Below are 14,231 nucleotides of genomic sequence, written 5' to 3' on the forward strand. Positions count from 1 at the left end.
CCCTTTGCTTGAGTTCCCGGGGCCCTTGCTTGAGTTCCCGGGGCCCTCGCTTGAGTTCCCGGGGCATGGTGTGGTTGAGTGCTTGTTTGAGCCCACTCTAGTAACGTGAACTTAATGGGTTGATTTACTTAAGTAACTAAACTTAATATACTGAGTTACTTTAGTGAGTTCCTTAAGTTACTCTCGTTAACAAACTCACTTGAAAACTGACGGAGAGATCATGGTGTTGTAGACCTGACCTGACCTGACCTGACCTAACCTGACCTAACCTAACCTCACCTCACCTATATTACCAGCATCAACAACCACTACACCTACGACCACAACCACCACCCCCTCGACCACAACCACTGCTACCACCACCACCACCAGTCAGTTTAGGGTTTCCGGAAGTCTACAGTTATATCGTCTTGAGGGCTTCCCCCCGCTGGCTGCCAGATACCTACATGGTCACTCAGAAGACCCTCACACACACACACACACATACATACACACACACACACACATACATACATACATACACCTACCTTTTCTACTCTGAGATTACGTGAAGATTAGACACCGCAACTTTTTTTGTCTGGGGATTAATTACCCTAGGTTAGGTAGGTTAGATTGACGTTAGGTTACGTTGGATTAGGTTAGGATATGTTTAGTTTATAGATTTAAGGTAGGTTAAGACGGGTTAGGTCAGGTCAGGTCAGGGCAGGTTAGGGTAATTAAAGTTCAGGTGAAGTAAACTGGGGTGTCTAATGTTCAGGTGACCTTGTTCATGGTCTGAAAAATGGCAGATGAAATTTAATGTAGACAGATGTTAAGTACTTAGTCTAGGAGATGTAAACAGAGAAACCAGATATCAGATGAACAACGTTGTTATTGAGAAATCCGACTGTGAAAAATATTTAGGAGTAATGATAAGTAGGAATCTTAAACCAAGACAACAATGTGTATTTGCTCGAAACAAGGCTAACAAGATGCCTGGGTTCATATAAAGGGGTGTTAGTTACAAGACTAGCGAGGTCATCCTAAAACTGTATCTTGCGCTTGTGAGACCTCACTTGGATTACGCGGTTCAGTTCTGGTCACCGTACTACAGAATGGATATAGAATCCCTAGAATGCATACAGAGAATGATAACAAGATTAATCCCGGGCAATAGGAACCTTGAGTACAGAGACAGCTTAAAGCATCTTAATCTGCACTCCCTCGAGAGACGTAGAGCGAGGGGCGATATGATAGAGGTGTATAAATGGCAGTCAGGGCTAAACAAATGTACTCAAACTATCCAACCAGTAGCGAACTCGTAGCAATGGCTTGGAAATAGAGTAGTGGATGAGTGAAACAAGTTGCCAAACATCATCATTAACTCGAACACGCTGGATAGCTTCAAACAGGTTGGACGGATATATGAGCGATAGGGGTTGGGTGTAAACAGGGCTGCCTAATATGGGGCCGCTGCAGTTTCATCCACTCTTATGTTCTTATGTCCTAATGTTCTTATGTTCTAATGTTCTTATGTTCTAATGTTCTTATGTTCTAATGTTCTTATGTACTTAAGTTCTTTTATCCTGGAACACAAGACGTCGGGGTTAACAACACAGACCATGTGACTGCCTCTCACTTCACCGAGTCAGAGAAATGTAAAACTGAGCCTCCAGCCTGGCCGTCATAAAGTATTAGTGGAGCGTGTGGTGGTGGTTGTGGTGGTGATGGTGAAGTGGTGATGGTTGTGGTAGTGGTGGTAGCGAGTGGTGTTATTTGTCATGGTAGAGACACACTATTGCACCAGCCGGGTCTTATCTGTGTCAAGTAAATACTGCTTTGAGATCAGCGGTGAAGTTAGTCTGGCGGAAGAGACGATTCAACTGGCAGGGGTCCAGGGTGGTGGTGGTAGTGGTGATGGTAGTAGATGTGGTGGTTGTTGTGGTGGAGGTGGTGATAGTGGTTGTGGTGGTAGTGAGGGTGATGGTGGTATTGGTGGTGGTTGTTGTGGTGTGGTAATGGTGGTAGTGATGGTGGTGGCAGTGAGGGTGATGGTGGTATATGTGGTGGTTGTTGTGGTGAGGTAATGGTGGTGGTGATGGTAGTGCTGGTGATAGTAGTGGTGGTAATGGTGGTAGTGAGGGTGATGGTGGTATAGGTGGGTGGTTGTTGTGGTGAGATAATGGTGGTGGTGATGGTAGTGGTGGTGATAGTGGTAGGGGTAGTGATTGTGGTAGGGTAGGTGGTGGTGGTGGTGATTGTAGTGATGGAGATAGTGGTTGGTGGTGAGGCGCTCGGCACGGCGCCACTTGGCCCCCAGCTTCCCCCCAACTACCACCATCACAACTACCACCATCACTTACACCAGCACCTCAACCTGCACCTCCACTACCACCATCATCATACCACTATTCCCAACTCTACCACTATTCTACACACCATCCACCATTACACAATCTCCTGACACACACCACCCTCCCCTACCACCACACCACTACCTTCCCCCCACCACCACCCTCTTCTTCCACCACACCACACCACCACCCCCACCACCCTACCCCTTCCTCCACCACCACCCCTTCCTCCCTACCACTCACTTCACCCTTCCTCCACCACCACTACCCTCTTCCCCACCACCCCCACCACCACACTCCCCCTTCCTCCCACCACTACTTTCCTCCACCACTACCTGCCCCTTCCTCCACCACCACTACCTTCCCTCCCACCACCACTACCTACCCCCCTTCCTCTACCACCACTACCCCCTTCCCTCCACCACCACCACTACCCCTCTTCCTCCACCACCACCACCCCCCTTCCTCCACCACCAACACCCTTCCTCCCTTACCTTCCTCCACGCACCAACACTACCCCCCTTCCTCCACCACCAACACTACTCATCACCAACACTACCCTTCCTCCTCCACCACCAACACTACCAACCCCTTCCTCCACCACCAACACTACCCTTCCTCCCTCCACAACCAACACTACCCCTTCCTCCACCACCACTACCTTCCTCTACCACCACTACCCCCCTCCTCCACCACCACCACACTACCCCTTCCTCCACCAACACTACCCCTCCTCCCACCACCTTCCTCTCCACCACCCACTACCACCACTACCCCTTCCACCACCAACACTCACCCCCTTCCTCCACCACCACTACACCCCTTCCTCTCCTCCCACCACCCACCCCCTTCCCCACCACCACACTCCACCACCAACACCCCCTTCCTCCACCAACACTACTCCCTTCCTCCACCAACACTACCCCTTCCTCCACCACCAACACTACCCCTTCCTCTCCACCACCAACACTCCACCTCCACCACCCCTTCCTCCACCCTGTGCCCACTACCCCTTCCTCCACCACCAACACTACCCCCCTTCCTCCCACCACCAACACTACCCCTTCCTCCACCACCACTATTCTTCCTCCTACCACCACTACCCCTTCCTCCACTCACCAACACTACCCCTTCCTCCACCACCAACACTAACTACCTCTTCCCTCCCACCACCAACACTACCCCTTCCTCCACCACTACCCCTTCCTCTCTACCACCACTACCCCTCCTCCACCTACCACCTGTGTGTGTGTGCTGCCTTCCTCCACCAACCCTTTATCACCAACTACCCTTCTCCACCACCACCACTACTACCCCTTCCTCTACCACACTACCCCCCTTCCTCCACCACCCCCTTCCTCCTACCACCACTACCCTCTTCCTCCACCACCAACTCCACCATAACCTGCCCCCTTCCTCCCACCACCAACACTGCCCCCTTCCTCCACCACCAACACTACCTTCTTCCTCCACCAACACTATTCCCTTCCTCCACCACCACTAATTCCCTGCCCCTTCCTCTACCACCACTACCCCTTCACTCCACCACCAACACTACCCCCTTCCTCTACCACCCAACACTGCCCCCCCTCACCCAACACCTACCCCTTTCCTCCACAACACTACCCCTTCCTCCACCACCAACACTGCCCCTTCCTCCACCAACACTACCCCTTCCTCCACCACCACTACCCCCTTCCTCCACCAACACTACCCCTTCCTCCACCACCACTACCCCCTTCCTCCACCACCAGCAACTCGTTCCACTGTTTATCATAACTCATGACGTCATCGGAGACCACCTCCTCCTTCCTCTTATTGATGAGTTTGACGCAAGTAGACAAGTGCAAACAGGCACTAGTCGATCCATAGGTTACCATGATGAGATGTATCAAGTGAAACATGTATATGGAGCAAGTAACAAGATCACTAGATTACAAGATGTTGTAACCGCTAGATTAAGGTTAGGATATAAGTACCTCTGGCAATATGTTCCTCAAGCAGATGTGAACAAGACTAAATGTAAAGTGTGTGGCCAGACATATGGCCACACACTTGAACACTACGTCCTCGACTGTGTGAAGATTAAACCTTTTAGGGACAGGTCCAAGCACACTGTGTGTGAAATGGCACAACACTTCATCTCTAATGGCAAGATAGCCGACATATTAAGATTGTGTCCACTTTTTTGCACTTAGTAACTATATCAGTTCTCATGTACAGAACCAAATACACAATGTGCTTGAATACCTCTCACTCAAATGTGAATAACAAAGTGTGAGGCCAGACATACTGCCTCACACGCCTGTACTCACGCAGCTGTGAATAAGTTGCCCTTTATGTATAGAACTAAACAAATTATGTAATTGAAATACTGTGCCATAATATCCTGACCACTGGGGTTAATTATTATGACCTGTTGTAAACTCTACTCTGTAATCCTTTTGCGCTACCGCTCACAGGATGACTGTGGGGTGCACAATAAACTAGCCGCTGTAAGCGGCAAAATCAATCCTCTTCCTTCTCCTCTTATTCGTGTCGTCTCTTCCCTTCCCCACCTTCTCCCCACCTTCTTCTCCTCTACTCCAATTTACATGATTCAAAATTGGTGAAATAATTACAGGTGACCTTGTAACGCTGATATGACAGACAGAGAACACAGACAGACAGACAGACAGACAGACAGACGGGATCATTTTGTTGTGCAGATAAACACAACTAGAGGAGCCAACAGCTGTAGTCAACACTGAGGGTGACGACACCTCCAATACGTCTCCCAGAATACTGTGTGTCAGTCAGTCAGTGAGATATGATATTTACCGCAGGCAGGTCACTTGAACCCCCGTCAGGTCAGGCCAGGCCGGGTTAGGTGATGCATTAGCCAGGTCAGGTAACACACTGTTCTCTGTTCCTCCACAGCGGCGAGGCATGTATGTGGATACGGAGTCGGCTTCCACCATCGCCTCCACCGACCACCTCTCCCCGCCTTCCACCACCTCCCGCCTCAGCGAGTCTGACATGAGCGACATCGACCTAGAGGACGGGTCACATCGGGAGAGACGGACGGACGGCGCCTCCATCAGCAGCGTTGGGTCGTCTTCCAGGTGGGTGCTGGTGTCTGCCAGGACGGGAGAGGACGTTACCAACCTCTGAGTTTATCTGTGTTAGTCGGGCTAGTCTCTTATAGATCACATCTCCCGCGTAGAGCCCAAGTTATGCACTTATCTAGCCCTGAGCTCTCCGTGTGGTGGGCGTAGGTAGGTAAGGTAGGGTAGAGTAGTAACGTAGTGTGTGGTTCCAGTCCGCCGCCCGAGGAACGCCAGATGGTGATGGGGCTGGACCATCGGTCGCGGCGGGACGCGGCGTCGCCCCCCGGCCGCCGCCGCACCGCCACCATCGTGGGCCGCGAGGACATGAGGTACCGCGCCAAGGACCTCAGCCTCCCCGCACACACCACCCGCGCCCGCAGCCAATCGGCGGCGCCCACAGACTCGCCGTCTCTCCATGTGTCTCGCTCCCGCAGCAAGTCTCCTCGCCGCGCCCCCGAGCCCGCTAGCCGGTCCCTCTCCCCTCCCGAAGCCAGGTAACACCACCCGCCACCCTCAACAGTCTGCTCCTCCTCTCACTCACCTGCGCACCCCTCTGCACTCCTCTCGCTTAAACTGTGATCTTTTCTGCTACAATTTTTTCTTGACGCTTTCAATTGACTTAATTGTTGTGTTGTATGTATGACGCCTGTGTGATAACGAGCGGCTCCCCCTACAGGCCTGGGTATGGTGGCTCCGGTAGGATGCCGTCCCGCAGTGCCACGGCCACGCCCACCGGCTCCCCCAAGAAGCGCCAACTCCCCCAGATCCCCGTGTCCCTCCAGCACGCCTCCAGGGACAAGGTCACACAGGTAAGTGCTGGCAGCCCCTCCCTTCATGATACAGGTGTGGCCAACACCTCTGAACATGTGTCACTGTATGTCAACAAGTTTAACTGTGTGTCCAAATATAGGTCAGTCGTCTGTTCCGTTTGGCCTCTCTCTCTGTTGATGTTTTCCTGATTATTACTGAGATGTGATGTGTTTGTGTCCCTGACTGAGTGTCCTACTCTCGGCAGCATTCATACATGGACAGATCAGCCCAGGTAACGCCCCAGCAGCCTCACCCGGGAGCGGAGGTTCACAGTCACTCCTCTAATGATGGTCACTCTGAACCTACGCCCCGGGATTTATTGCCTTGCTATTTCTCGTCAGATAAAATTAATTTTTTCCAGTCCCTTATATTCTGAGAACTTTATTATAGTGCAACTCTTAGCTTCTGGTGTGTAAAGTGTGTCTGCATGTGTGTGTAATATATAACGTGTGTGTGTGTGTGTAAAATGTGTCTGCATGTGTGTGTGTAATATATAACGTACGTGTGTGTGTGCGTGCGTGCGTGTGTAGGGTGTGTGTGTGTGTGTGTGTGTGTGTGTGTGTGCAATATTTGTGTATATGTAATGTGTGTGTGTGAGTATTTATGTATGAGGTGTAATGGTCAGCATGTTCGCCTGCAAGAGAGTGGACCTGGTTCGATCCCGGCAGGGTGAAACTATAAGTTTTTACGCCATTTGCCTCTGTCTACCCAGCAGTAATTGGGGACCTGGATGTTAATCGATTTGTGGATCGTGTTCCGGGGAATGGTTGTACCAGTGCAGTTGACGAGTTGTCCGGTCTTCTGACTATTCCTTGACTGGGTCATGCAGCTCGTGAACTCGTGGTGTGGTTGTGTTGGCGACAGCTTCTAAGCACCTAAACACTGGGTCATGCAGCTCGTGAACTCAGGGTGTGGTTGTTGTGTTGGCGACAGCTTCTACACCTTAAACACTGGGTCATGCAACCTGTTAACTCAGGGTGAGGTTGTTGTGTTGGCGACAGCTTCTACACCCTTAAACACTGGGTCATGCAGCTGTTAACTCAGGGCGTGGTTGTTGTGTTGGCGATGCTTCTACACCCCTAAACACTGGGTCATGCAGCTCGTTAACTCAGGGCGTGGTTGCTGTGTTGGCGACAGCTTCTTGCCACCTTTAAACACTGGGTCATGCAGCCTGTTAACTCAGGGTGTGGCTGTTGTGTTAAGGACAGCTTCTACACCCTTAAACACCAAATGGCGCAGCTCGTTAACCCAGGGCGTGGGATGGTGCTGCCATGACAGCTTCTACCCTAAAACACTGGGTCATGCAGCTCGTTAACTCAGGGTGTGGTTGCTGTGTTGGCGACAGTTTCTCAAGACCTTAAACACTGGGTCATGCAGCCTGCTGTTCAGGGTGTGGTTGTTGGTGTTGGCGACAGCTTCTACACCTTAAACACTGGGTCATGCAGCTCGTTAACTCAGGGCGTGGTTGTTGTGTTGGCGACAGCTTCTACACCTTAAAACACGGGTCATGTAGCTGTTAACTCAGGGTGTGGTTGTTGTGTTGGCGACAGCTTCTACACTCCAAAACACACTGGGTCATGCAGCCTGTTAACTCAGGGCGTGGCTGTTGTGTTGGCGACAGCTTCTACACCCAAAACACTGGGTCATGCAGCTCGTTAACCAGGGTGTGGCTGTTGTGTTGGCGACAGACTCTACACCTTAAACAACACCGGGTCATGCAGCCTAACTCAGGGCGTGGATGTGGTGTTGGCGACAGCTTTCTACACCTTAAACACTGGGTCATGCAGCCTGTTAACTCAGGTGTGTGGCTGTTGTGTTAAGGACAGCTTCTACACCTTAAACACTGGGTCATGCAGCTCGTTAACTCAGGGCGTGTTGCTGTGGTTGGCGACAGCTTCTCAAGCACCTTAAACACTGGGTCATGGCAACTCGTTAAACCTCAGGGCGTGGCTGTTGTGTTGGCGACAGCTTCACACCCTTAAACACTGGGTCATGCAGCCCGTTAACTCAGGGCGTGGGTTGTTGTGTTGGCGACAGCTTCTGGCTAATCTTAAACACTGGGTCATGCAGCCTCGTTAACTCAGGGTTGTGTTGCTGTGTTGGCGACAGCTTCTACACCTAAAACACTGGGTCATGCAGCCTGTTAACTCAGGTGTGTGGCCGTTGTGTTGGCGACAGCTTCTACACCTTAAACACCGGGTCATGCAGCTCGTTAACTCAGGGCGTGATGTGGTGTTGGCGACAGCTTTCTACACCTTAAACACTGGGTCATGCAGCTTCAAGTTAACTCAGGGTGTGGCTGTTGTGCTGGCGACAGCTTCTACACCTTAAACACTGGGTCATGCAGCTCGTTAAACTCAGGGCGTGATGGTGTTGGCGACAGCCACACCTTAAACACTGGGTCATGCAGCTCGTTAACTCAGGGTGTGGTTGTTGTGTTAAGGACAGCTTCACACCTTAAACACCGGGTCATGCAATCCTCGTTAACTCAGGGTGTGGTTGTTGTGTTGGCGACAGCTTCTACACCTTAAACACCGGGTCATGCAGCTCGTTAACTCAGGGCGTGGATGTGGTGTTGGCGATACAGCTTCTACACCTTAAACACCGGGTCATGCAACTCGTTAACTCAGGGTGTGGTTGTTGTGTTGGCGACAGCTTCTACACCTTTAAACACCGGGTCATGCAGCCTGTTAACTCAGGGTGGTTGCTGTGTTGGCGACAGCTTCACCCCTAAACACTGGGTCATGCAGCTCGTTAACTCAGGGTGGTTGCTGTGTTGGCGACAGCTTCTACACCTAAAACACTGGGTCATGCAGCTCGTTAACTCAGGGCGGATGTGGTGTTGGCGACAGCTTCTTACACCTTAAACACTGGTCATGCAGCTCGTTAACTCAGGGTGGGTTGTTGTGTTGGCGATGCTTCTACACCTTAAAACACCGGGTCATGCAACTCAGCAACTCAGGGTGTGTGGTTGTTGTGTTGGCGACAGCTTCTACACCTTAAACACTGGGTCATGCAGCTCGTTAACTCAGGGTGTGGCTGTTGTGTTGGCGACAGACCTAAGCACCTTTAAACACCGGGTCATGCAGCTCGTTAACTCAGGCGTGGATGTGGTGTTGGCGACAGCTTCACACCCAAACACTGGGTCACATGCAGCCCGTTAACTCAGGGTGTGGTTGTTGTGTTGGCGACAGCTTCTACACCTTTAAACACTGGGTCATGCAGCTCGCTAACTCAGGGCTTGGTTGTTGTGTTGGCGACAGCTTCTACACCTTAAACACTGGGTCATGCAACTCCGTGCCAACTCAGGGCGGGTTGTTGTGTTGGCGACAGCTTCTACACCTTAAACACTGGGTCATGCAGCCCGTTAACTCAGGGCGTGGTTGTTGTGTTGGCGACAGCTTCTACACCTTAAACACTGGGTCATGCAGCCGTTAACCCCAGGGCGAGGTTGCTAAGTTGTGTTGGCGACAAGCAGCTTCTACACCTTAAAACACTCTTGGGTCATGCCGGCACCTGTGGTGTGTGGCTGTTGTGTTGGCGACAGCTTCTACACCTTAAACACCGGGTCATGCAGCTCTACAACTCAGGGCGTGGATGTGGTGTTGGCGACAGCTTACACCTTAAACATCTCTGGGTCATGTCGTTAACTCAGGGTGTGGCTGTTGTGTTGGCGACAGCTTCTACACCTAAACACTGGCTGGTCATGCAGCTCGCTAACTCAGGCGTGGATGTGGTGCTGGCGACAGCTTCTAAGCACCTTAAACACTGGGTCATGCAGCTCGTTAACTCAGGGTGTGCTGCTGTGTTATGACAGCTTCTACACCTTAAACACCGGGTCATGCAACTCGTTAACTCAGGGTGTGGTTGTTGTAAGCGACAGCTTCTACACCTAAACACCGGGTCATGCAGCTCGTTAACTCAGGGCGTGGATGTGGTGTTGGCGACAGCTTTACACCTTAAACACCGGCCTCAAGTGCAACTCGTTAACTCAGGGCGTGGCTGTTGTGTTGGCGACAGCTTTACACCTTTTAAACACCGGGTCATGCAGCTCGTTAACTCAGGGTGTGGTTGCTAGTTGGCGACAGCCACACCTTAAACACTGGGTCATGCAGCTCGTTAACTCAGGGTGTGGTTGTTGTGTTGGCGACAGCTTCTACACCTTAAACACCGGGTCATGCAACTCGTTAACTCAGGGTGTGGTTGTTGTGTTGGTGACAGCTTCTACACCTTAAACACCGGGTCATGCAACTGCTAACTCAGGGCGTGGCTGTTGTGTTGGCGACAGCTTACACCTTAAACCACCGTCATGCAACTGTTAACTCAGGGCGTGGCTGTTGTGTTGGCGACAGCTTCTACACCTTAAACACCGGGTCATGCAGCCTCGTTAACTCAGGCGTGGTTGTTGTGTTGGCGACAGCTTCTACACCTTAAACACTCGGGTCATGCAGCTCGTTAACTCAGTGTGGGTGTTGTGTTGGCGACAGCTTCTACACCCAAACACCGGTCATGCAGCCTCGTTAACTCAGGGTGTGGTTGCTGTGTTGGCGACAGCTTTGCCACCTAAAACACTGGGTCATGCAGCCTGCTAACTCAGGGTGTGGTTGTTGTGTTGGCGACAGCTTCTAAAGACCTTAAACACTGGGTCATGCAACCTGTTAACTCAGGGTGTGGTTGCTGTGTTGGCGACAGCTTCGCCACCTTAAACACCGTCATGTAAACTGTTAACTCAGGGCGTGGCTGCTGTGTTGGCGACAGCTTCTACACCTTAAACACACGGGTCATGCAACTCGTTAACTCAGGGCGTGGCTGTTGTGTTGGCGACAGCTTACACCTAAACACCGGGGTCATGCAGCCTGCTAACTCAGGGCGTGGTTGTTGTGTTGGCGACAGCTTCTACACCCAAACACTGGGTCATGCAGCTCGTTAACTCAGGGTGTGGGTGCTGTGTTGCGACAGCTTCTACACCTAAACACCGGGTCATGCAGCTCTGTTAACTCAGGGCGTGGTTGTTGTGTTGGCGACAGCTTCTACACCCAAACACTGGGTCATGCAGCTCGTTAACTCAGGGCGTGGCTGTTGTGGGTTGGCGACAGCTACACCTTAAACACTGGGTCAAGTGCAGCTCGTTAACTCAGGGCGTGCTAAGTTGTGTTAAGTGACAGCTTCTACACCTTAAACACTGGGTCATGCAGCTCGCTAACTCAGGGTGTGGTTGTTGTGTTGGCGACAGCTTCTACACCTTAAACACTGGGTCATGCAGCCTAACTCAGGTGTGGTTGTGTTATGACAGCTTCTAAGCACCTTAAACACTGGGTCATGCAGCTCGCTAACTCAGGGTGTGGTTGTTGTGTTGGCGACAGCTTCTACACCTTAAACACTGGGTCATGCAGCCTGCTAAACTCAGGGTGTGGTTGTTGTGTTGGCACAGCTTCTACACCTTAAACACTGGGTCATGCAGCTCGTTTAACTCCAGGGTGTGGTTGTTGTGTTGGCGACAGCTTCTACACCTAAACACTGGGTCATGCAGCTCGCTAACTCCAGGGTGTGGCTGTTGTGTTGGCGACAGCTTCTAAGCACCTTAAACACTGGGTCATGCAGCCTGTTAACTCAGGGTGTGGTTGCTGTGTTGGCGACAGCTTCTACACCTAAACACTGGCCATGCAGCCTGTTAACTCAGGGTGTGGTTGTTGTTATGACAGCTTCTACACCTAAACACTGGGTCATGCAGCCTGTTAACCCAGGGTGTGGTTGCTGTGTTGGTGACAGCTTCTACACCTAAACACTGGGTCATGCAGCTCGTTAACTCAGGGTGTGGTTGTTGTGTTAGTGACAGCTTCTGGCTAACCTTAAACACTGGGTCATGCAGCCTGTTAACTCAGGGTGTGGTTGTTGTGTTGGCGACAGCTTCAACCTTAAACACTGGGCTGCAGCTCGTTAACTCGGGTGTGGGTGTTGTGTTGGCGAAGCTTAATTTTAAACATATTCACGCCTAGGGAGGCCCTTGGGCCGTTTTACACGAGGGCAACCATTATTTATTTGTCTGTGTGTATGCGTGTGTGTGTGTGTGTGTGTGTGTGTGTGTGTGTGTGTGTGTGTGTGTGTGTGTGTGTGTGTGTGTGTGTAATGTGTGTGTGTGTGTGTGTGTGTGTGTGTGTGTGTGTGTGTGTGTGTGTGTGTGTGTGTGTGTAATGTGTGTGTGTGTGTGTGTGTGTGTGTGTGTGTGTGTGTGTGTGTGTGTATGTGTGTGTGTGTGTGTGTGTGTGTGTGTGTGTGTGTGTGTGTGTAATGTGTGTGTGTGTGTGTGTGTGTGTGTGTGTGTGTGTGTGTGTGTGTGTGTGTGTATGTGTGTGTGTGTGTGTGTGTGTGTGTGTGTGTGTGTGTGTGTGTGTGTGTGTGTGTATGTGTGTGTGTGTGTGTGTGTGTGTGTGTGTGGTGTGTGTGGTGTGTGTGTGTGTGTGTGTGTTTCTTCGTCTTTGCCTCCACTGTAGAAAATCGATAGCAAGGATAGCCTCCACCCCTCCCTCCACACCCTCCCTCCACCCTCCCTCTCCACACCTCCCTCCACACCCCCTCCCTCCACACCCCTCCCTCCACACCCCTCCCCTCCACACCCCTCCCTCCACCCTCCCTCCACACCCTCCCTCCACACCCTCCTCCCCCTCCCTCCACACCCCTCCCTCCACACCTCCCTCCACCCCTCCCTCCACACCCCTCCTCCCTCCACACCCTCCCTCCACACCCCCTCCTCCACACCCTCCCTCCACACCCTCCCTCCACCCCTCCCTCCACACACCCCCTCCCTCCCTCCACACCCCCTCCCTCCACACCCCCTCCCTCCACACTCTCCCTCCACCCCCTCCCTCCACACCCTCCCTCCACCCCTCCCCTCCACACCCCTCCCTCCACACCCCTCCCTCCCACACCCTCCCTCCACCTCCCTCACACCCCTCCCTCCACACACCCCTCCCTCCACACCTCCTCCCTCCACACCCTCCCTCCACACCCTCCCTCCATACCCTCCTCCTCACCCCTCCCTCCACACCCCTCCCTCACCCCTCCCTCCACACCCTCCTCACCCCTCCCTCCACACCTCCCTCCCTCCACCCTCCCTCCACATTCCTTCCTCACCCTCCTCCCTCCACACCCCCTCCCTCCACCCTCCCTCCATTATCTCCCACCCTCCCTCCACACCCTCACCCTCCCTCCACATCCTCCTCACCCTCCCTCCACACCCCTCCTCACTCCTCCTCCACACCCTCCTCCCTCCTCCACACCCTCTCCTCACTCTCTCCTCCACACTCTCCTCACCCTCCCTCCACATCGTCCCTCCAATGATGTATGTATGTATGGTGATGTATGTATGGTGGTGTATGTATGGTGGTGTATGTATGGTGATGTATGTATGGTGATGTATGTATGGTGGTGTATGTATGGTGGTGATGTATGGTGATGTATGTGATGGTGGTATGTATGGTGGTGTGTATGTATGTGGTGTATGTATGGTGGTGTATGTATGGTGGTGGTGTATGTATGGTGGTGTATGTATGGTGATGTATGTATGGTGATGTATGTATGGTGGTGTATGTGTGGGGGTGGTGTATGTATGGTGGTGTAGTGTATGGTGGTGTATGTATGGTGGTGTATGTATGGTGGTGTATGTATGGTGGTGTATGTATGGTGGTGTATGGTGACGTCACCTGTATAACTTGCACGAATCTTCATGTCATTTAGTGCCGTGACTCATACCACAATAGGAGCGCCAGGCGATCGTAGGTTCGTCCGACGTTAGTTTGCCCATGACTTTCCTTCTGTAGATGTGTAGCTAAACGCCAGGCGCTCTTCATTGCTTGTACTGGCGCTTGTTTTGTAATGGCTTCGGGAAATAATTAGTTTTTTAGTTATTAGTTGTGATGTTAGATCTCTCTCTCTCTCTCTCTCTCTCAGCACAGTCTGCAGTAGACGTTATCCACCACGCCTGTAGTTTCCCTTACCGCTT

The 14,231-nt window shown here is 52.0% G+C and overlaps 1 protein-coding gene across 1 annotated transcript in view; it reads left to right on the plus strand.

Annotated features, from left to right (window-relative positions):
- Nucleotides 1-14,231, plus strand: part of LOC121870289 — a 145,421-nt gene that overhangs the window by 108,724 nt on the left and 22,466 nt on the right. The window contains exons 11-14 of the mRNA XM_042372083.1: nucleotides 5,253-5,437; nucleotides 5,635-5,916; nucleotides 6,099-6,231; nucleotides 6,438-6,464. Of these exons, the coding sequence (XP_042228017.1) occupies nucleotides 5,253-5,437; nucleotides 5,635-5,916; nucleotides 6,099-6,231; nucleotides 6,438-6,464 (627 nt within the window). The remainder of the gene's footprint in view (nucleotides 1-5,252; nucleotides 5,438-5,634; nucleotides 5,917-6,098; nucleotides 6,232-6,437; nucleotides 6,465-14,231) is intronic.

The sequence above is a fragment of the Homarus americanus genome, unplaced genomic scaffold (genome assembly GCF_018991925.1).
Source record: "Homarus americanus isolate GMGI-L3 unplaced genomic scaffold, GMGI_Hamer_2.0 scaffold32583, whole genome shotgun sequence".
Lineage (NCBI taxonomy): Eukaryota > Metazoa > Arthropoda > Malacostraca > Decapoda > Nephropidae > Homarus > Homarus americanus.